Source organism: Mizuhopecten yessoensis, unplaced genomic scaffold, assembly GCF_002113885.1.
Source record: "Mizuhopecten yessoensis strain PY_sf001 unplaced genomic scaffold, ASM211388v2 scaffold11045, whole genome shotgun sequence".
Classification (NCBI taxonomy): Eukaryota; Metazoa; Mollusca; class Bivalvia; order Pectinida; family Pectinidae; genus Mizuhopecten; species Mizuhopecten yessoensis.
Window position 1 is genome coordinate 213,407 of NW_018408851.1, and position 24,057 is coordinate 237,463.

At 33.1% G+C, this 24,057-nt stretch overlaps 1 protein-coding gene across 1 annotated transcript; it reads left to right on the forward strand.

Annotated features, from left to right (window-relative positions):
• On the forward strand, nucleotides 1–23,125 carry LOC110464983. Its single transcript, XM_021520521.1, has 24 exons — nucleotides 1–85; nucleotides 1,028–1,075; nucleotides 1,497–1,523; nucleotides 2,059–2,103; nucleotides 2,541–2,570; nucleotides 3,726–3,838; nucleotides 4,148–4,216; nucleotides 5,782–5,887; nucleotides 6,092–6,160; nucleotides 6,561–6,602; nucleotides 7,299–7,334; nucleotides 7,526–7,567; nucleotides 7,896–8,051; nucleotides 8,574–8,600; nucleotides 8,837–8,881; nucleotides 9,182–9,223; nucleotides 10,723–10,764; nucleotides 11,509–11,550; nucleotides 12,537–12,689; nucleotides 13,341–13,367; nucleotides 14,728–14,759; nucleotides 16,228–16,365; nucleotides 22,384–22,398; nucleotides 23,081–23,125. The coding sequence occupies exons 1-24, from the start codon at nucleotides 37–39 to the stop codon at nucleotides 23,123–23,125; spliced, it is 1,440 nt and encodes a 479-aa protein (XP_021376196.1). The 5' UTR covers nucleotides 1–36.
• The last annotated feature ends 932 nt before the right edge of the window (nucleotides 23,126–24,057 follow it).

Genomic DNA, 24,057 nt, shown 5'->3' on the forward strand with positions numbered 1-24,057 from the left:
ACTCTATATCCAAGCATACTATCCTAGTTGTAAGAAATGTCGGCTAGCACGGATTTCGTCTCGACTGTGCTGATCATAATATCTCGTAAGTCGGCAGTTTTTTAATCATGTGATAATTAATAATCAATGATAATTTATACAAATATAGAAACAGTTGCATTGCCATCCTGTTTCATATATTCTAAGTGGCTACTCCTTACATTTCTGATATACTTATACGTCATCCCTCAGAGGTTGCCTATCTGTTGAAAGACGACTGCCAGACACGAATTTTCAAAATGACATCTTTTTATTATATACTTCCTCGTGTCAACGTTCTTCGAGAGGATCTTTATTAAAACATCGAACACTAAATGAGCAATTTTGTATTTGGATGCCTTGGTTGAGTTATGCAGTTTTCGAAAAGACCAAGATGACGCCCAGAAAGAGTAAACTACAGAGGACTTGCAATATTTCTAGTTAAAAATGTCTCAAAGAGTTCAACATTTTACATTCTTATTTGCCTTGGGGCTATAATATTTTACCACTATTGTGATGCTATATTACCATATTTAGCCATTAATAATATAGTATAATGATTTCATTTGTCTATACCTCCTTCAAATTAAGCCATGTTTCCCTTCAATTTAATTACTATTGAATAGATGCGAGTATTCTGTTCAAATACTGCCCAATTTACTTTCGTAAAATACTATTACATTTAAATATACTCACAAATACAGATGTTTAAAAAAATGCTGTTAAAACCCCAATATGTATATTTCACAGACAAAGTGATAGAAGTGAAACTTAATTCATTTTAGTCTTCTAATTAATTGCTTTACGAAAAAGTCCTTTACAAAAAAAACACTTGTCTACACAAAAATGACAATTTAAATCTGTTTACATCAGAATTTTTAGCACGCTCCAAGCGATCAAACGATCTTTCAACATTTTTATTGAATGTATTCAAATACGGATTTATCCGTTTGTTTGTATTTTGCACAGATAACACAATTATCTTTTTATGTTTATCATGTCTTTTCAGTATTTACCAGAATACAGGCCGAGTATTCATGTGACGATATCTTTACAGGTAAGATTCTGATTTATTAGCACTTAAAAATAGATCGAATAATTAAACAATGACAGTTAAAGGAACAAGATGTAACATTATGACAATTGTTGGGACAATATAGTCTCTTAATATCACACAGGTGTTTCAACTGAGGAAAAATCAATATCTGAAGGAACTCTTCAAGACATTTTCCTCATAAATCACAATTGAAAAACTAAAACATTCAGGCACATTTCAGGAAAAAAACCCGGTATAAATAATAAGATATGAATGGCTACAAAGTAGGAGATAATATTGTTGACATATCAAGTTTAATAGCATACGGTATGTATAAATAGTGCAATGTTATTTTACTCATGTCAACTTATTTGTATTCCATTCCTGGTATTACTTGTATACTGAAATAACTCTTTGTCTTGCTTACTTTCCTCACTCTCAGGAAAGGTTTCTCCGCCACCAGACTGCTGTAAGTAATTTTCGGCATAGCCATTACAGAGCGAATTGAGAATCGCTGGGAAACCCTTCTATGTTATACATCGTGCTAGATGGCATCATCAGTAGGGATGCCTTATTTCAAATAACTTCGCCGTTTACATTTTAATATTATTTCTTGTTTTAAGTATGATAACTTCTTTGTCTTACCTTTGTGTCTGAGCGAAACGAAACGTATTTCTGCTGAACATGAGTGTCCTTCAGGAGTATATATTTAAGAAGACTGTCCTTATCACTATGTAACGGGATGGGGGTTTAAATATCGAGCAACAGTGTACATCATTTCTAAAGCTTACGTGACGGAATAAATTCAATTGTGATGCTGTCGTTTCGTTACTTTTATCTTATATAGTTCATGCATGACGATATTTTCCCCCTGACTCATTTGCCATTATTTTATCTATCCAACAGTCTAAGCAACAGATGTATCACAAACCAACAAAGCGATGCAAAACATTGATAACTTTTATACCACACATTTCCATGCTTCTATGTGAACTTCTTTACAGCACATAGCCATGATGATCCCGAGATCGACAGCAGATGTAGAATAGGTTAGTATGTCATTTAATGCGTAACTCTAAGACAGTATCAATTAACGAAACAGTCCTGACTTGTCGTATATAATCTATATTGTTATCACGATGTTTCAGGAGTTTTAAATAGCGGTAACTACTTGATTTTCAATGTTATTTTTAAACCAAAAATTGGTGCACGGAAATCAAATTTAATTGAAGTCCTGTGTACGGCAGAGCTTTTATCATACTTTCCAACTTTCAATTAGACATCAGATATGTGTTACTGTCTGTATTTCAGCTGATCGAAATTTCGACATCAAAAAGAAAGAGTTTACTAACTCAGATTTTTCTTTATCAAACATACGACTGTGGAAATAAAACTGATTATGTTATTATAAAACAGTGAAGGTTAAAACGTTATTTCAATTCTACACTAGTAGCATATTCTAAAGATTTCCCCTTTATTCCTCCAGACCTCGGTGTACATCCAGTAGGCAGAAACGGTAAGGGTGTATAACAATTATAGAGAGTAAATATTGACGCACATGTTCTAGATAGTAAAAGTTCGTGCAAATAGTATGTGTACATAACATTTTCAGATAGTAAAAATCTGTGTAAACAGTACGAGTATATAACAGTTGTAGAGAATAAAAGTATGTAAATAGTATGTGTATATAACAGTCGTAGAGAGTAAAAGTGTGTAAATAGTATGTGTATATAACAGTTGTAGAGAGTTAAAAGTATGTAAATAGTATGTGTATATAACAGTCGTAGAGAGTAAAAGTGTGTAAATAGTATGTGTATATAACAGTCGTAGAGAGTAAAAGTGTGTAAATAGTATGTGAATATAACAGTCGTAGAGAGTAAAAGTGTGTAAATAGTATGTGAATATAACAGTCGTAGAGAGTAAAAGTGTGTAAATAGTATGTGTATATAACAGTCGTGTGGGTAAAAGTGTGTAAATAGATGTGTATATAACAGAAGTAGAGAGTAAACGTGTGTAAATAGTATGAGTATATAACAGTTGTAGAGAGTAAAAGTATGTAAATAGTATGTGTATATAACAGAGGTAGAGAGTAAACATGTGTAAATAGTATGTGTATATAACAGTCGTGTGGGTAAAAGTATGTAAATAGTATGTGTATATAACAGTGGTAGAGAGTAAACATGTGTAAATAGTATGAGTATATAACAGTTGTAGAGAGTAAAGTATGTAAATAGTATGAGTATATAACAGTTGTAGAGAGTTAAGTATGTAAATAGTATGAGTAAATAACAGTTGTAGAGAGTAAACGTATGTAGAGAGTAAAACTCCACGAAGACAACATTCAGTTTTGCTAAGAGCTGTATGACATTTGGGATGCGTATCCAATGTAAATAAGAATTCAGTGAGACTTACGTAATTGTACACATTTTGAATAATTTAAATCTACATTTCAACGACATTATTAATATAAACCAATTGAACAACCCTAGGGTAACACATGGATGTCTTATATCGGGAAAAGTGTGGATACACCTATCCGGGCCAAGAGAAGAATTAAAGTAAAGGCATATCATACAACGAGGACAAAATTCTGTACAGTAATGGTAGAAAGCCTGATCTCAATACGGTTACAACATAGTGGCTGAAGGGTTAAATATTTGTATATTTGTAGCATTACATATTCTGGACGAGGGATTAAAAAGCAATGTGAGGTTATGTTTTGGATGTTCTGAGGATAATTTCTATGGTCAGTGTAACACTGTCATTGCCTGTCATCCACAAACAGTAAGTACACACCACATGGTCCTGTAATGTCCTGTATATATCTCATAATGTTGATATAGTTTTTATGAAAAATTAACACGTGTGATTAACATAGTTGAATTACTAACGAGCATAAGTTGATCTCATCTCGTATGTAAACTGAATTTTATGCTAGTACGAAATTTAAGGAGTAATTTGTATTTTAATTTATATTCTAAATGTGATCTCATAAAGCAGGGTATGATGTTTCTATATTGCAGATGTACTAATGATATAGCAATATTGATAAAGACAAACAAGAAAAATGTATTTCTATTTATCCTTTTTAAGGTGTGTTACTACGAAACTCACACAAACCATGATTCAGCGACTCGCACCCGACACAGGTATGGATGTATGGTACGTTAACCTCAAACTTGACATATATCAGGATGTGTGGTACGTTAACCTCAAACTTTAGGTATGTACGGATGTATAAAACGTTTGCCTAAAACCTAAAATATATCAGGATGTATAGTACGTGTACCACAAACTTGACGTGTATGAAGAGGTATGGTACATTTTCCTCAAACCTAAAATATATCAGGGCGTATGGAACGTTTACTTCAAACTTGACGTATATCAAGGTGTATGGTACCTTTACCTTAAATCTTAGATATATTAGGAGGTATCGTTTACTTGAAACTTAAGGTATGTAAAGATGCATGAGACGTTTACCTTAGACTAGACGTGCTGTTTGTATGAATGTATGCCTGGTACCGTATTATTACGATGTGTCCACAATCCAAAACTGACCATAATAATGATCCTAAAATTGATACATATGCTGTATCCAATCACTCCTCTGAAATATTTCAGCTTGTTTCCATATCTGGTTGAATCCAGAACACCATTTTACTTTTTTTCTGATATGCTGACAACTGCTAATTATCACAGTGTCGTACATCATAGATGTAACGGAGACATTATGCTGTGACGAAGACACAAGCCGATTGACTCTCTCACAAATTGTTATCTGCCACTAGACATAAAGCGGCATTTGTCTACATTAAAGTATGATATTAGAGCCATGTGCTCAAGTGTAAGACATGAAAAACACGTAGGTAACATGGTATTTTTTGGGTCACGTGCTACGTCAAAAATCTGAAAACTTTCAGTTGCTAAAACGAGTCAAGTGTACGAGGAACAAAATTAATATTAAGAGTAAAAACTGCACATTTGGCATGTGATATGCAAGACAATTCGAATATAAAATAAAATATAAGAAGGCAGGACCCAGATCGGATAAGTAACCAAGTCAGAACACTCTTTGCAAATATTATTTGAAATAACTAAATAAATAAATAAATGTGTCAACAGTTAAGTTATAACAATAATGAATCCTTATAATACGTAGTTATGGGTCATTTAGTCTAGAGATAATTAATTGTTAGGTTCAAATAGCACTAGAAGACGTATTTTAAACTCAAAATCTAGTTTTCTTTGTTTACGTTGTTAAAAATGGGCCATGCGAGATCTTTGTTTTTGTTTTGTTTTGGACTGTAAGAATAAATTCATAATATAGAAATACTTGTATTCATTCAAATTGCAAAGACCACCATAAAATGTTAAAATGTTGACAAAGAAATGTTCATTTGAAGCGCAAAATATTTCACAAGTCAAGTTGTGCTCTGTTTTGGGTATCGACAGTGCAAAAAAACTGGAAACGCTTATTGGTGATGTCAGAGTGTTCTTTAAATATCTCACGTGAGCCCTTGGTCTTTATTTCGTTGGTTATCTGAACACCCATCGATATTCTTATTTTGATACAACCATGAACTATTATAATTAATCTGCTGAATATGCAATGAATGAAGAAAATGATGGTTTGGTGAGCCATTTTGGGTACTGTTACCTACACTCGAATTCACTTAGAAACAAAGCAACATGTTGTACGATTTAACAATTCTGGTATGTCGTTTTAGTGGGAGTCCTCCCATGTGTCCTCGGGTGGCCACCATTGTAGTCAGCCAGACCACGGGAGTGCCTCCGGGACTAGGACATGTAGTCAACCAAAACTGTGTAATGGAGGTATGTCACGGTCAGGCGAATGCATCATCTTAACATCAAACAGATCTTAAACAAATAATATTTATACAGATGATGTTTAATACTTTACACTGTAATGAAGCGTTATTTTCGTATTATATGATAATGGACAAATGATAGCTTGGAATAATGATCAGAAAATGTTTCATCTAAAGCGAGCAATAATAATGTACTCTTTTTTCCCAGGTCCAGCTCAGCTAAATCACATTTCGAATTTAATCTATTCACTTCATCCCACTACTACCACCTCAACAAGTAAGTGCGGTGTTATATTTTAAATGTTACAGAGACGTTTGGATGAAGAAGGGAGACCATAATTCGAGCTCAAAAACGACAAAGCTATCGTTATTATTTGCCGTTTTATTCAGCGGAAGAACGCCTGCCACAAAAACACAGTCGGCATCTATCATCACTTCACGGAAATAACAAACGTTGTTAAACTATGTTTAATATAAAAATAAAAAATAAAAAAATATAATCGATACAAAAATTTGCCCGAGTGGAACAATAGCATGCCTTTTACATATTCTGTCCCAACAGATTGTTTTTATTGCTATTTTGTATGATTATTTTTGTCAGGACACAATTTTTTTCCTTATTCTTAATATCCTTTAACATGTATCTTCTATTCAATTTCGATGATTTTTTTTTTCAGAACCTACAATCACAACTGTTACAACAACAACGACCACACCGAGTATGTAAGCCGAGGACATTTCATTTCTGACTAACATTCTATTCTCTCGGGTTGAATTCCTCTATCAATCAAAACTTCACAAATATGTGCATTCTGCAGTCGTTTGGCATTTCAGTTATGTATGAAACTTTTGTTGCACTTGTCGTAGAGAAATACGATTGTTTTGACGAGGGCGAAGCCTAATAAATCGAAGAGAAATAAAGAATCGCGTTTTCCAACCACGAGGCCAATAAACATTTTAATATATTGAAATAAACAATAACATATAAAAGTAAATATGATCAGATTAACCTGTAATTGTTGTCTGCTTCAGCAAGTCGGAAATGGGCTGTGCTGGCTTTTGTACATTTTTCTAGAGATGCTCCGCATAAGTGAAATATGATCGCATATTCCTTCTATTTAATTTCGATGATTTTTTTTTTTATCAGAACCAACAACCACAACTGTTCCAACAACGACCACACCGAGTATGTAGGCCGCTGATTGGTGTTCGTTATTTTATTACTTATGTATAGAGCATTGTCAAGGACATTTTGTCCCTGACCCAAAATTTTACACTTTCGGATCGAATTTCTTTACAACTTATTTCATATGACGCATTCTATAAGTACCTTTTTATTTCAATTATATATTTTCGTTTGTTCTAAATACCTCTAAGCACGTGATGGTTATACAATTATTGTGACTATTTTTCAGAACCAACAACATTTCCAACAACAAAATCCACACAGAGTATGTAAGCTATACATTTGTCTGCGATATTTTCGTATTATTTAGTTTTAAAACCCAAATTTTACAATTTTGACGTAAATTGCCCTATCATGGATACCTACAAATGGTAGATTCTATTATTATATATTATATTATCGTTAACACATTGCATTTGGTGAAACTTCTGTGATATATTGGTTTATTTTGTTTAGAACCAATAAGCACACCTTTAACGTCAACAACGTGTAAACAAGGTAGGTGAACCATTGCTTTGTCTTCGATAGCGATTAGATCTAGAATACGTTTTGTAAAATATAAGTAGAAAGATTGTGTGACATCTTCATATTTGTAAAACTGCATATTAAAATAAATGTTAATTTTGCGATTACAGTTATTAGTTATGTTTGTCACACAAACCATATTGTTTCAGAGATATAAGTGTTCAATGTTATATATGTTCATATATGATACATTAAACATTATCCATACACCAGTATTTAAGTATCGCCAATAGTTTATAGGTCAACTTTAAATTTCGTATTTCCCGGGTTAAATAAGGTACATACGTATTCGTCATTTCAGGGGACGGTAAACTGAAGTGTGCCGACTTTAACGACCCTCCGTACTTCACATGTTCACAGTATGATCATTATCATAACAACACATTGTGTAGCTTGACTTCTGGCCATGATCGAGCAGTTAAGGAGTGTCCTCAATACTGTGGCTTTTGTGACGAGTGTAAGAATCCGATTTCACCAATTTTAATTTCAACATTTCATCGTCACACATGTGGCTGCTGATTAATACAAGGCGTTACTATATAATTCGGTGTTTTATCTCTCATAAATCAGCGATGGTACCCAAACTATACAGTTTTAACATGAAATTTAAATACATTATACACACTCAAAGATGTATATAGATGATTGGGCTGTTTATTATTATACATCTACAATTACGATTACAAAAATACAAATATTGATACTATTTTTTAAAAGAAATTGATACCAAAACTTAAAGCTTCATTAATTTGAAGAATGTTGTTTCTGTTTCTCTCTTTTGTATTTATGTCATTTCTTGATTACAAAAATGCACATTCTATTTTTAAACATTAACGTTGATTATACATGTACCACTCGACACTCTACACCGTCAATGTTTTAACTCGATAGTCTGGTTTTCCATGAGAACACGTTATCCACGTTATATCTCTTTTTGATACTTGTACTGTATGTGATGTGATTATGTTTGAAATTTCAGATTGCCAGCTGCTGTACAATGCACAAGGTAAATGGCTTGTTTTTCGTCTATAATGCCATCTTTCAAACAAGTCTTTTGTTCTAGTATTTCCTTTTTGATCATCGTTGTCTTCTCGTAACCACTATGTATAGACATTTTATTTAATTTTGAAGCTTTGGTATACCGTGCTTTATAACATACCAAATTGTCTTAAGCAAATTGCATTTGGGAATTTTGATTCTTAATGTAACTGAGAACTGATTAATGACGGTTTTGCCCTTCAGGACTAACAACACCAACAACCACCCCATCAACAACGCCCACACCGAGTATGTAAACCATGCATTAGCCTTCATTAAATTTGTTTTTATGTCAATATTCACATAAAATTGTTTCCTTCCAAAATTGGGCATCCATATAATAGATTTAGCATGCTACTGGTTCATGATAAAAAGGAAAATATTTATATCATCTATCGAAAAGCAGAATAGGTTTTCCATTTGAAATATTGCTTTTTGATTTTTAAGAAAGGATATTTAGAATAGAATACTAATATTTTTCCGCGAATATTTCCCTTGTTATACCCTTCAGTATATATAACTCCTATTCAATATTGATTTGTTTTTCAGTACCTACAACCACAACTGTTACAACAACGACAACCACACCGAGTATGTAAGCCGTTGATTTATCTCCGTTACATTCGAATTTACGTCTAGAGCAATGCCAATTGCATTATATTTTCTGACTCGAATTCTATTTTTTCGGATATAATTCCCCTATCGATCAAAACTACATAATTATTCTGCATTTTACATTTCAATTATATAGTAAACATGTAATGCCCTTGTCGTAGGGAAATACGATTGTTTTGACGGTGCCGACTCACCTAGCAAACATTTAAGTATTTTCCTATGTACAGGTAAGGTGTTGGGTATATGCTAGGTGGGTTTATGTGTCAGTTAGAGAACAATAGGATTTCAATACAGGTAAGCCATAGTCTGTACTATCAAGTGTCTTAGGGATGATTCTTGGTGTTAAATTTTATGCATTCATTATATTGTTTCCACTTCATATAGTAAAGTATTAAAGTGATTCCTCTAGTCATGCTTGAATAAATTGGTCATATAACCTATTTTTCAATGTATGTTTCAAAAATCATTCGCTTACATTACATGTCGCTTGATATATCCATATAAGTTCAGCACCGAGTTATTTAATACCTTCTTAGTATAATGTAACCAATGACAAGTGTCATTTTAATGTTAACTGTATATCTTGTTCACATTATTCAATGATTTATGCAGTATGGTAATACACATATTCAAAGCAGTTTTCATTTACTATTCCGTCTATATCACATGCCTTTGGTGCTAGTAACCAAAAGTTAATTATGGAATTTTGTACGATTTTTTCCTCTTCAATTTCATCTTACGAAGTATATTCCAGTAAATTATAGTATACATGTATGTCTCACCAGATTAAGTTCTTCTTCGCATTCATTTAGACTTAAAGATTAAGAAATTTTCATAGAGAACAAAGCCATTGTAAGGAATGTAACTCCACAGACGTGTTGAAAAATAAATTTCGCTATCTGTTAATTTGCAGTATATTTGAAACTATTAAAACCCCTTAATTAAGTATATTGCATATAATGTACATCATCTCTATACATTCTCTATACAGCGTTTTTTTGTATATCATTTACAACACTTAATGGTCCCACAGCCCAAACTTTTAATAACTCTTGACATTTGTGATGTTATGAAAAGTGAAAATTATAATTATGATTCCTTTCTACAGTCAGCACAAATTCAGCTTGACATTGAAATTCTGCAGACGTAAACATAAAAATATTACAAAATGCAGTCAACGGTTATTGAAAATGATAGACAATGCATAAAAAATAATGAATATCAACAATAATTAAAGATTTTAACAATACAGGAGGCTGGTATCTTACAGCTGTGATGTCATTATTTTTTGATTTCTGAAAGAAAATAAATGTTTCCTGTTTAATTTTTCAATATTCATATATCATCTACTGCCACATGTCACTAAAATCCTTTAAAAAGATATTGGAATATTTCTCTGATTGAAGCATATTTCTTTTCTTCCCAACATCCCTAAGCAAATAACTTCTATTCAATTTCGATGATTTGTTTTTCAGAACTTACTACCACAACCGTTCCATCAGCAACGTCCACACCGAGTATGTAAGCCATTGATTTTTCTAATAAAACAGTTGTATAATTCCCGTACCACTGCCATTGGAACTATGCATTGGAACTTTCCCCCCAGCAAAGCTTTTATTATGATAAATCATTTCTGAATAGTCGACTTTAGCTTCTGGAACTTTATGAAAATCAAATTAGTACAATAAACAATTAACAGCACATTTAAAGTGTAGAAATATAACGGGTAGACCAGCATTCGATGCATGGCCCTCTCGATTCTTATACTGTCGCTCTAACCAACTGATTTATCTGGTCGACGTAGTTCATTGACACAACTTCATTACCGATACATCACATACGAAATTAAGAAGAGGTTGCAGTATGTGCTGTACAGTGGGATTATCAAGTATTTCCCCTGCACTCTCAAATAAACTGTTTCTGTTAGAGTATGCTCTCCTTTATTTTGCATTGCTTATTGATTTGTCATACTTTTATCTAAATATATGATTTATATATGATATTTTCCTTAAATTGAAAAAGGTCTACACAACTTCTGTTACAATATATCTCGTATGGTATTTCGTTGCATCTCATTAGGTTCTGTTGTTTTCTTCTCCAAGCAACTTTGAATATCAGTTTTTTTAATCTGGTATGTTGATGCAATCATTTCTGTTTTATTTTATTTTATTTTATCTATTTTTGAATCTTTTGTTGGAACATTTAAGTTATTATTATTTATGCGAGCAATAACAACTTTTGCGAATGATGATTTTCTTCAGAACCAATAACCACATCTGTACGTTCAATACCGTGCAAGCAAGGTAAGCCATGTCTTGTCTTCTTACATTTTTACGTATTATAATCTGGAGGTATCATAGCGCAAATTATGTGTGGTTGATTTATTAAGATATTAAGAATAAAGGACTTCGTTCGAAATGCATTTTTATTTTGATTACATTTGCGAATAACGAAGTGTCGTAAGTATGTAATGTGTAGATATCATTGTATGCAGCGTGACAGCAGTATGAAATGCTACACGTGTTTAAAATATTTGAAAATTGTCTGTAGCATCGTTGTAGATATTTAGGAAAATAAGTTTGTACATATGTATATTCAATGCAGTGATATGGCGTTTTCTGTGTTAGTGGATGAGACATTTAACATAGATGAATATCAGTAAACACATTTATTACATATTTTGCCAGTGAAATATCGGATTCTATCAACTTGATAAAACTGATATCTTTCAAATTGTGAAAAATATCAAAAGAGATATTTTCAGTGTGAAAATATTACTTTTTGGTATTGACCAATCATAACGGTATCTTCTATTCGCTGCATTTTTTGCTCAGATTCAAATAAGGCGACTGTAGAATAAATGGTACTAATGGTAAATGTTTGGTACACACACTTAAGTATTTAAATAAATATACAAATAATATCGCTTTTATAAGCAATCATACCAGAAAATAGCAAAAAACGACGCAATTGCATTAAGTATCCCATGCAGCCTTGTTGTCAAGCGTGACGTCATTAGAATATGGCGCTAATTTTGACGCTTCTGATTTCTGCCTTTTTTTAATGCATTACATTTTTCATGTTTAATGTTTTAAAATTGTAATAATAGAAAATGAAATGGTGTCTTCAGTAATAACAAATAAATTTCACTCGTATGGCTAATATTTTGATATTTTTCACTCGTGCTGCGCACTCGTGAAAAAATATCAAAATATTAGCCACACTCGTGTAATATATTTGTTATAACTGAAGACATCATTAAATATCCTCTATGTATTTGTTCTTTTAGGTAACGGTACACTGATGTGTATGGACCATGACAATCCTCCGTACTTTGTATGCAAAACATTTGACCAGGATTCCGGATTGTGTGGCTGGACCTCTTCGGGTCATGATCGCGCTGTGGACCAGTGTCCACTATACTGTGGTTTTTGTGACGAGTGTTAGTATCAGACTTAATTATGCCGATTTCTTTTCCATCATTTATCATTTCGTTGCTATACACGTGGTCGTTAATGAAAAATGCAGTTATATGACTTTTACAGTAAATATACAGAAATATGTTGGTTTTTATTGATAAAAAGATTTATAAACATCTACACTATTTTTTAATCATATTAATAACAAAAGTTTTAAACTGCAATGAAATATCTTTTATTTGATATAACGATTTTTTGTCATTTTAAAGATACAGTTAATACAAATTTTCAAAACGTAGGAAATGCATATAGCACTCGGCAATTGATACTTTATAGTCAATGTATAAACATTGTAGCTCGAAAATAATGGCCCAAATAATGTACAAATGATTCCCCATTTAATAACATACATTAATATCAATTCTACTACGTCACGGATGTAACGACACTTTTCATGATTAATAGCTTAAATAATTGGATGACTAAGTCCCGTTTTCTTATATGTTTTTCTATTTTTGTTTCACCATCCATATACATTCCATAATAGAAATATATTGATTTTTTTAAACAAAACCTAATAGTGGATGGTCACAACTGTTGATTTGAACTTGATGTGACCGTAATAATATATCATAATGTATCAACTAACCCAATATACATTATTGAAATTGCAGATTGCCAGAAGCTGTATGATGCACAAGGTAATTGGATTATTTTTCATCCACCAAACACAATCCGCTATAGACTCCCTCTTGGTTTGGTTTGTTTGTGTTTTACGTCATATTAACTATTAACTATGGTCATTTAAAAGACGTGCTAGATATTGGTGGTGGAGGAAAATCAAAGTGCCCGGAGACACACATACGCTTCGAAGCCACGTCCCCGTATTGTAGTATTAGTGATCTTTCACACCGTAATGTTAAAGTTACATAATCGTCTTATAAGAGTTACAATGCTCAAGACATTTAGGAAACGTTTGCGTAATAAACCCCCTTCCTTTTCCTTTAGATTCAATAATAGATAAATTGTGTGACTCGTATTTAGATAAAGCTTGCATTTCTGCCTCTTTTCAAATGCTTCAATTAACTGTCTTTCACCCCAATGATTTTCAGTGATTTTGTGCCCTCGCAACTGTTAAAGGTATATTATGGCGATACTCAAAGATGTTTTCAAAGTGCCATCTCTATGTAATATCAATATCCAGGACATGGTAGCGTGACAATTATCCGGTCACATTAATTTGACAATAGGTTCTGAACAGAGGTTTCTAGGAAGACACCGTCAAATAGAGATAATGAGGAAACTAAGCAATTTTTTTTTCCCTTCTTGCACAAAAAGTCCCACATGAGTTGCTTCATACGATATATTTTCCCACTCTTACCTTTTTAGCTTGACACTAATCGACTTTTTTGCGTTTTTATTAAAATTAGCATTGAACATATATTAATCAAATCAAGCAATTTATATCTTTTGCATGATTTCGTTGATAGACACGTCATACATGAACGTTATCAAAACAATTCTTCAAAGTTAGTCAGACATGTCCTTGAATAAATACTATCGAGAATATAGTTTCATGAATCCCCCTATATCAAAAGATATCAAGTCTAAATTTGATGTATTTTTATATTGGTATTTTAAATTAAAAAGTTTTTCGTGACCAAATAGTATAGTTGATCGAATCCTCGGATATGTTTGTGTCCTTGAGTGCAGACCCATAACCAGCAAAAAATGTCTGTAGTATACTCACCTTCCAAATAAGGTGAAAGACAACAGGGAATAGCAAGGTCACTTTTTGAATTAATACAATCCTGCACTCTACTATAATCCAATTATTGTTACGTGCCGTAGAATCATTTTCTTTGATAATAAAGAGAAATACGCCATCTCTGTTTAACAGATTAAGTATTAAGTTATGCACATATTTTATATTATACAAATTAAATCAAGGAACCATCCTTGTAGTCAACACACTGATTTATCTTTCAGAGAAATTGCGTCTAAAGACATATGTTGATCATTAAGACATATAATAAAAACATTGCTTTAAAATACCCGCAGTTCAGACAACGCCGCCAACAACAACAACATCAGCATCAACTCTACCCCCAACAACAACACCAACTACAACTCAACCAACAACAACAACAACAACCACTGCGGCACCAACAACAACATCAACAACAACAACAACAACAACAACAACTCAACCAACAACAACATCGACCACATCATCAACAACACCACCACCACCACCAACAACAACAACCACTATTTCACCAACATCATCATCAACAACAACAACTACTCAACCAACAACAACAACTACTCAACCAACAACCACACCAACCACTGCAGCACCAATAACATCATCATCAACAATAACAACAACAACAACAAGTACTCAACCAACAACAACAATTACCACCGAATCGTCAACGGCGGCAGCATCAACAACGTTATCAACTTCCGAACCTGCCACCTCTACAACAGCTGCCGGTAATATGAATTACTAATACACAGAAGACTAACAAAGAAATCGGAAATTGTGTTAGAGCAATGTTGAAGTACAATGTATATTCAAGTGAATGTTCAGTTACTGCAAAATATCAATACTCGATTTTGTTCCAACACATTTAGCTTAGACCACTTCAAGTCTCAAAAACATAATCTAGTAACCCCTAAGTTAGCTTCCTTATATCCCTATGTTAGAGGATGTTGGTGTGAGACTTTCTGTCCTGAATTACTTCATTATTATGTTTATTTTAGGAGTTTTGAAATACAGTTCTTTTATTAGCCTTTCGTTTCTGCATTATCAATGATTGGTGCATTTCGTCGAATTCCTGATTTACAAAATTGATGTTGCTGTGCATGATTTGTTTTCAGTTTTTCCTATATGTTTGTCTTTAAATGACCAAATTGTTGACATATTTGCTATGCGATTAGACCTTTATTCATTGATCTCCAAAGTACCAAAGGTGACCTATTTAACTGCATATGAACTGGATGAGATCAAGTGCAATAGCCTTGCTTTATACACCGTAACTGTACATGTAAAGCGGTTAAATGAGAAAAATAACATCAATGCGTCCGAGGAAATAAGTTAATTGATAGTATTGATTGCTCCCCTCTAAACACAGCCGTAACAAACCTTTAGCAGTTCCCTATTTTCGATGACTCCCTACTGCATTTCGTATTAAGTGTCGAAACAAAATTCTAATTAAAAATATTTATTTGCAAATTTGTAACTACAAAGTAGTTTAAAGGCAAAATAGAACAACACAGTAAATACATACATAGACATGTACATATAGAAAAGTCTCAAAGTGATTGCTTATATTTCTAATATTCATTAACATGAACAAAATTAACATAGCTTCAAATATAAAATTTGATTCAATCAATTTTAGCTGCAAAGTCCATACCTTGTACTGTCAGCAAGCCCACTCTCCTCAGTTCTAGGTATATACCAAATAGTGTCCTTAATAACAACAACGTCAAAACCTTTCGCAATCGAACATACAAAATATAATCAGTGTGGTTATGTTGTAATGTTTACAGCATCGACTGGTCCTCCATGTGTGGACACCGACACGACGTGTGCTGGAATGGCCAGCTTCTTGTGTACAGCATCCGACCCCGTCTCACAGGCTTACGCTAAACAAAGTTGTGCAAAGACCTGCAATTTCTGTGGACAAAGTACGTAATCACCATCTGTACAAGTGTCAAATCCTATCTGGTAAATATACGGAACACCAACTGTACACCACGACATGATAGTCCAAGCTATTCAGTTTACGTGATATAAAGACTGACGCTGTTAACTTTAAAAGATACCGAATTCAGAATGGACCTGATCAAAGCTTCTTTTTAAATATGTAGTAGGGATAATTAGTTACAATGTCTTTATACAAATACTTCATTTGAAAACATAAACATTTTAATTCTAAATGCTTCGGCATCAGCTACGTAAGTGTATATATGATTTGTTAAGGAATCAACAACAAGCAAAGGAGTTAAGATTCATATAATTTATTCATGCAACCATGTTGAGCAACATACGGGTATTCACCCGCACTGCACATAACCTTATTTGGCCTTTTCAAATCTCGAAGAAGTGGCATAGGCCCGGCCGAAAACGTCCATGGATTATTAATGGTGTACAAGTACTGCAAATAAACTCTACAGTCTTTGTACGATAGGGCTTTATAAACTCGACTGTGAAGTATGTCGCCGGTCCGGTGGAGTCCACTTCGGCCCTAAACTGTACCAGAGGTCTATTCTAGTTCATGTTGAGTTAACGGGGTTACGGGGTGACCTGGAAGCCGCTTCATTGTGAAACACGGGAAACAAACCATTTGTATATGTGGTATAGTTGCCTATGCGAATGGGGGTATTAGCTTAGTAACACCGGATTGATAAGGCCCAGACGAATATGTGCAGAATGTGAGCCCCCACGCCTTATGAGAAAAAAAAGCCACAACAGGATATATATGCCAAGTGAAAACATAATCCTAATAGCTTCACAGATTATCTTTATACGGTATTTTAATTTCGTTTCTGAAGTCAACTGTAAGACAGATAATGGGTAATCTATTGTAAGATTTTTCATTGATAACTTGAAAGTACAGATAGTACACTATATGATGTGATCTTTCCTCAAAATAGGATTTTACATGGCGGTACATGGAAAACTGTTATTACAATAGATCTTCTGCTTATCAATATAAGCAAAAAGAATGTCCTTTCTTATACATTGGGGGTGTATTTCAACAAGGAAGATAATTATAAGGTCATATAAATGAAGTCTGACCTTTATTTGGAGTCGTGATGTATTCCATTGATGTATGCTTGGTTGTGTATGATATTGCTATTTTTGCAATACATTACACTTATATTCTCAACCCGAAAACTCGAAAACGTTCAAAAAATTCAATTTTTAACAAACGTTTTCCTAACGGTTTACTAGCTTTAGTTTACAAACATGACACCATAAGATCACTATATCTGGTTTGACTTTCTAGGCTTGTTCACCATTATATCTGATTTGACTTTCTTGGCTTATTTACTATTGTATCTGGTATGACTTTCTAGGCTTATTTACCAATTTATCTGGTATGACTTTCTAGGCTTATTTACCATTATATCTGGTATGACTTTCTAGGCTTATTCACCATTATATCTGATATGACCTTCTTGGCTTATTTACTATTATATCTGGTATGACTTTCTAGGCTTATTCACCATTATATCTGATATGACCTTCTTGGCTTATTTACTATTATATCTGGTATGACTTTCTAGGCTTATTTACCATTATATCTGGTATGACTTTCTAGGCTTATTTACCATTATATCTGGTATGACTTTCTATGCTTATTTACCATTATATCAGGTATGACTTTCTAGGCTTGTTTACCATTATATCTGGTATGACCTTCTAGGGTTATTTACCATTATATCTGGTATGACTTTCTAGGCTTATTTACCATTATATCTGGTAAGACTTTCTAGGTTTATTTACCATTATATCTGGTATGACTTACTAGACTTATTTACCATTATATTTGATTTGACTTGCTAGGCTTATTTACCATTATATCTGTTATGACTTTCTAGGCTTATTTATCATTATATCTGGTATGACTTACTAGGCTTATTTACCATTATATCTGATTCGACTTTTTAGGCTTATTTACCATTATATCTGGTGTGACTTTCTATGCTTATTTACCATTATATCTGGGATGACTTTTCTTGGCTTATTTACCATTATATCTGGTATAACTTTTCTTGGCTTATTTACCATTATATCTGGTATGACTTACTAGACTTATTTACCATTATATTTGATTTGACTTGCTAGGCTTATTTACCATTATATCTGTTATGACTTTCTAGGCTTATTTATCATTATATCTGGTATGACTTACTAGGCTTATTTACCATTATATCTGATTCGACTTTTTAGGCTTATTTACCATTATATCTGGTGTGACTTTCTATGCTTATTTACCATTATATCTAGTATGACTTTTCTTGGCGTATTTACCATTATATCTGGTATGACTTTCTAGTCTTATTTACCATTATATCTGGTATGACTTTCTATGCTTATTTACCATTATATCAGGTATGACTTTCTAGGCTTGTTTACCATTATATCTGGTATGACCTTCTAGGGTTATTTACCATTATATCTGGTATGACTTTCTAGTCTTATTTACCATTATATCTGGTATGACTTTCTATGCTTATTTACCATTATATCTTGTATGACTTTCTATACTTATTTACCATTATATCAGGTATGACTTTCTAGGCTTGTTTACCATTATATCTGGTATGACTTTCTAGGCTTACTTACCATTATATCTGGTATGACTTTCTAGGCTTACTTACCATTATATCTGGTATGACTTTCTAGGCTTATTCACCATTATATCTGATATGACCTTCTTGGCTTATTTACTATTATATCTGGTATGACTTTCTAGGCTTATTTACAATTATATCTGATCAGACTTTGTAGTCTTATTTACCATTATATCTGGTATGATTTTCGTGGCTTGTTCACCATTATATCTGATTTGACTTTCTAGGCTTATTTACCAGTATATCTGGTATGACTTTTCTTGGCTTATTTACCATTATATCTGGTTTGACTTTCTAGGCATGTTCAGCATTATATCTTGTATGACTTTCTATGCTTATTTACCATTATATCTTGTATGACTTTCTATACTTATTTACCATTATATCAGGTATGACTTTCTAGGCTTGTTTACCATTATATCTGGTATGACTTTCTAGGCTTACTTACCATTATATCTGGTATGACTTTCTAGGCTTACTTACCATTATATCTGGTATGACTTTCTAGGCTTATTTACCATTATATCTAGTATGACTTTCTTGATTTATTAACCATTAGATCTTATATGACTTTACTAGACTTGTTCACCGTAACATCTGAAATGAGTTTATTACAATGTAAGACTTGTTCACCATAGATCTGATATAACTTTCTTGTTCACCGTAAGATCAGATGTGCATTTCTACACCATTTACCCCATTTCTCCAAATGGATTAACCAACTACCACAAACTTGTAAAGTATATCTTTGCCAGATTTAATATCAGAGACGACTTCACACAGGCTGTATATGCTTTGTCTCTTTATGATATTTAAAAACACAAGTAGGAACACGATACCGTATTGCTGGTTAAATCTGTCATCCTGAATCACATTAATTATACCATCATTATATTGAGCTTAATGTACGTATGTAGGATCTTATATGAGTTTCCATTTCATATGAGATTGATGAAATTCGTGACGAGTTTCATAAATTTCATATGAAATGAAAACTCATATAAGATCCTTTTAATCACATAATAAAGATTTGTTGCATTTATTCGTGTAAAACGACAATTTGGATGAAACCTTAAAATGTTAAATGCCGCCATTTCGACTTCAGTGTGCGTAAGTCTGTGACGTCGTGTACTTGTACTAGGCGTGACGTCACAATTGAAACAGTTAAAACTTACAACTAATCACAGGGCTGATAGGTCATATTACATGGGTTAATACGCCAAAACATATTCACTGGCTAACACAGTACATTATGGGATACATGTTTCATATGATTAAACTCCGAAAGTAACATACCTGTGATGCGTCTCTCTTAATAGGTGCGACAACTACTATCAGTACGATTACCCCTGCGCAGTGTGTCGATCACGACATTAACAACAACTGCGGGAGTATGGCTAACGTACTGTGTAACTCAAAAGATGTCCATACTATGAATTATGCCATAGCTAACTGCGCAAAGACCTGCAACCTCTGTACAGAATATCTACGTAAGTAAACTTCATTGCATACGTGTTTGCCCTGTTTTAATTACATATCTGACTATTCAAATACTAACTGTAAAGGTCATCGCGGAAAGGAGAGCGCTAAAGAGGGCACGAAAGGTCATACTATGTGCCTTGTCTTCTTTAAAGATGATGTCAGAAATAAGACACTGCTTATTCTTTGGAAGCCGTCTAATAGACCATTTTGAACTTCATATCGTTATAAACAAAATTAAAAAATAATTTTCTTGTGAAAATGTAATTTACCGTTTAAAAAGTAAAATGACTAATGATGTTTGGTCCAAATCGATGTACCAGCGGGATGAGTTCTGGTTCTGAAAACTAAGACCATGAACGGTTTGAATATTTAATTATTTGGTTTTTTTCTTAGTAATTAGATTTTAGTTTCCTGAGCAGCAACCATGATTCACCTACTGATACAAACCAATCTGAGCGGATGATGTATTGTATAATAAATTTAGGCCGTACAATAGGTCTCTTTTTCTTCAACAACCATTCATAAACAGACGTATTTTGTGGTTTGTTTATCTTGATTCGACTTGTGAAGTAGTATTAAATTATTACTTACATCATCAAGGATTGCTCGGGAAACACGGACCTAACTTAAAAAACAAGAGCAGTTTTAAAGAAGGGATTGAAATCAAGAAGGATCCCTCTCAAGAAAGATTTTATCAAGCCCCTGTTATTATTGTAATAAATACTTTCGTTTGTTAACTTTTAGAGGGACCGATGTGAGTTTATGCCGTACAGTGGCGTCTGTCTGTCCATCAACAAGTTATTCAAACCACTCTTCTTCTTAACCGCTGATAATATGTCAACCAATTTGATTGGAAGCATCCAAAGCGTTGGAGATTTCCAAATTGTATAAATGAAGGGGGTTGCCCCCTCCCTCCTGTTGAGATCCCCCATCCCATAACCACATAATGGCATTAAGAGTTGAACGTATTCATGATATTAGATTGAGCCTGGGTTCTTGCAACACCCCTAGAGATATATTTGCTTGGTCACAATTTGGAAGCAATCATGATTCTCATTTTGTATTGATATATAAAATTGATGAGCATGAAGATCTGGATTAGCATATGCTACCAGGATTGGTTCTTTGGACTGACCCTGTCCCTGGTGTCTTGTTTTCCATACTATTTTTAATGATTATATTTTGCTATGATAGCTTAAATATTCAGGTGAGCGATACAAGCCATATAAATCCTTCGGGCCCTTTGATACCACACCTAATTTAAATATATAATGCAGAATCAAAAAGAAATATACTGAAGGAAAAATAAGATTTTTTTAATAGTTTATTTGCTAAATGAAGACAACTTTAGAGCTACAATAAATTTCTTCATTGTGTGTGTTTGATATTTTTTCTGAGTATATTTTACATAGCTTATTAAAGGAGGATATGAGTTAGATGTGTTATTCTAAATGCTATCGATGTGTTTAGCTATCAATGGTTAGCATATTTGAAATATTACTTGCCTTTTTTCCGTCACAAGTACTTTGTAACAAGTGCACACATGATATAGTGTTGTTTTACTGAAACTATTCTATCAATACGGCGGAGCTATAATTAAATTAAAGATTCAGTATTTCAATATAACCTATTCCTTGTGATCTCTTCAGTCTATCTGCAATCTGTGATATATTCCAGCTCTCTGTTTCAATATTTGTTTAAACAATTTGCATTTCCAACTTATTTGGCCCCTAGAATCACAGATGTAGAAGGACGAAACCGCTGTATGATGCAATGTTTTTAAAAGTGTTTGATTGTATTACAATTAAACATATTAGCCACACAAAAAAATATGTTTTATGTTCGTATATATGTTTTCAGAACAACTCGCCGGAGGTAAATATACTTTTCAATTCTAGAAAAAAGATAAACGAAAGAGTAAAGACATGAAAACATTATAAAGTAATAAGTGAAATTGGCCTTGGAATCAATGCCCTTTGTAATATACTCACAACCTTCGAACTTGAAATAGATATTTTTGTTAAATGTATTCTATATTAGCGGGATCATCATGTTTCTTTTGTTGTGATGAAAAAAATGGCTTTATATTTTAATGGAAAACATACATCAAGGTATGACGCAAAACTATTTCATATTGCTGAACTGTAAGCTGTTTCACAAGATATAACATGTATAAATATTTTCAGCATCTATTAAACATGCTTTTCTGAACCCTAACATTTCAGGCAAACACACGGATAACAGGATTGTTTTGTTTTGACCGTATGAATAGTGATACACCTAAATTTGACATACCGACGTTGGATTCACATCACGACCCCCTAGCACGACATTGAGCTATATTAATTTACGATGAACTTTTAAAGTTCTATAGTGTCTGTGGGGAAAAAATCTCAGTTCTTGAAAAAGTAGTCACAAAACTTTGTAAATCGCTAATAATAACCTGGTAATAAATATCAGCAGGAACTTATCTTGGAAACAAATTCAATGAGTACTTATATATTGCGTGTTATTATTCCACAGCTGATAGATAATGTACTGTTGTTTTTGTTTACAGCGAACATTCCACTACTTGGATAAAGACCTTCCTGATTGCCATTAAATGTCATCACTGCTGTATAATAAAGTTTTGGTACCGATTTTCCTGGGTTTTTGTATTCGTAACTACTGAACAGATATACATTTTTCTCTCAAACATAATTAAATAATCATTCTCCAACCTGCGAATATTATATCTGAATTATAATAACTATTTGTTACCGAGTAACCAGTATTAACTAACACTTGTATATTCCGAAACTGGTTATTAGGAGACTTTAACGATATAACACCCGATGTTATTGCCATTGCAAAAGTCATACACGATATTAATATCAGCGCCAACACACGTACACTGATTGGCTGAAATAATTAACTTGTATTGCCACTGTTGTTAGGTAACACTATAATCATGTTGTCCCTCGTTAAGCATGGTTAAAGGAGGGGGCACATATTTTATTTTACCATAATTGAACCATTAAAGTAAATCAAATTTGAAGATGATCAGGAATAAGCGTCATTTCCGTCGTCTGCGTCAGTCACACGAAACTATGGTGTAAGTCTCCTTGGTCATTCTTATATAGAGAGGTTTCGAATAAGGGAGGTACAACTTGGGAAACTCGAGCGTGGGAGGGTAAGAGGAAGCTTTTATTCCCCGTCATGTAAATAATGTAATCAGACATTGAGTCACATCGATGAGGTAAAGTATACTAGTATACTAATCACTGTGTAATTACTAACCTTGGTAGTTATATCAAAGTTGTACTTAATACGGAAACATTGTAAGGCACCAGTCGGTCTTGAAACGTTGCGACACCTTTAATACGTAAATTGTTTGTAGTATGTAAAGTAAAACTTTAATATAATATATTTTCAAACAGGTGCTTGTTATCGAAAACCTTAGTAGCTTTTAAGAACTTTTTATTTAGATATGAAATACAATCAAGATTGATAGAGTTAAGTCTGCTTATAATGTTACCTAAAGTAGTGTTTAAG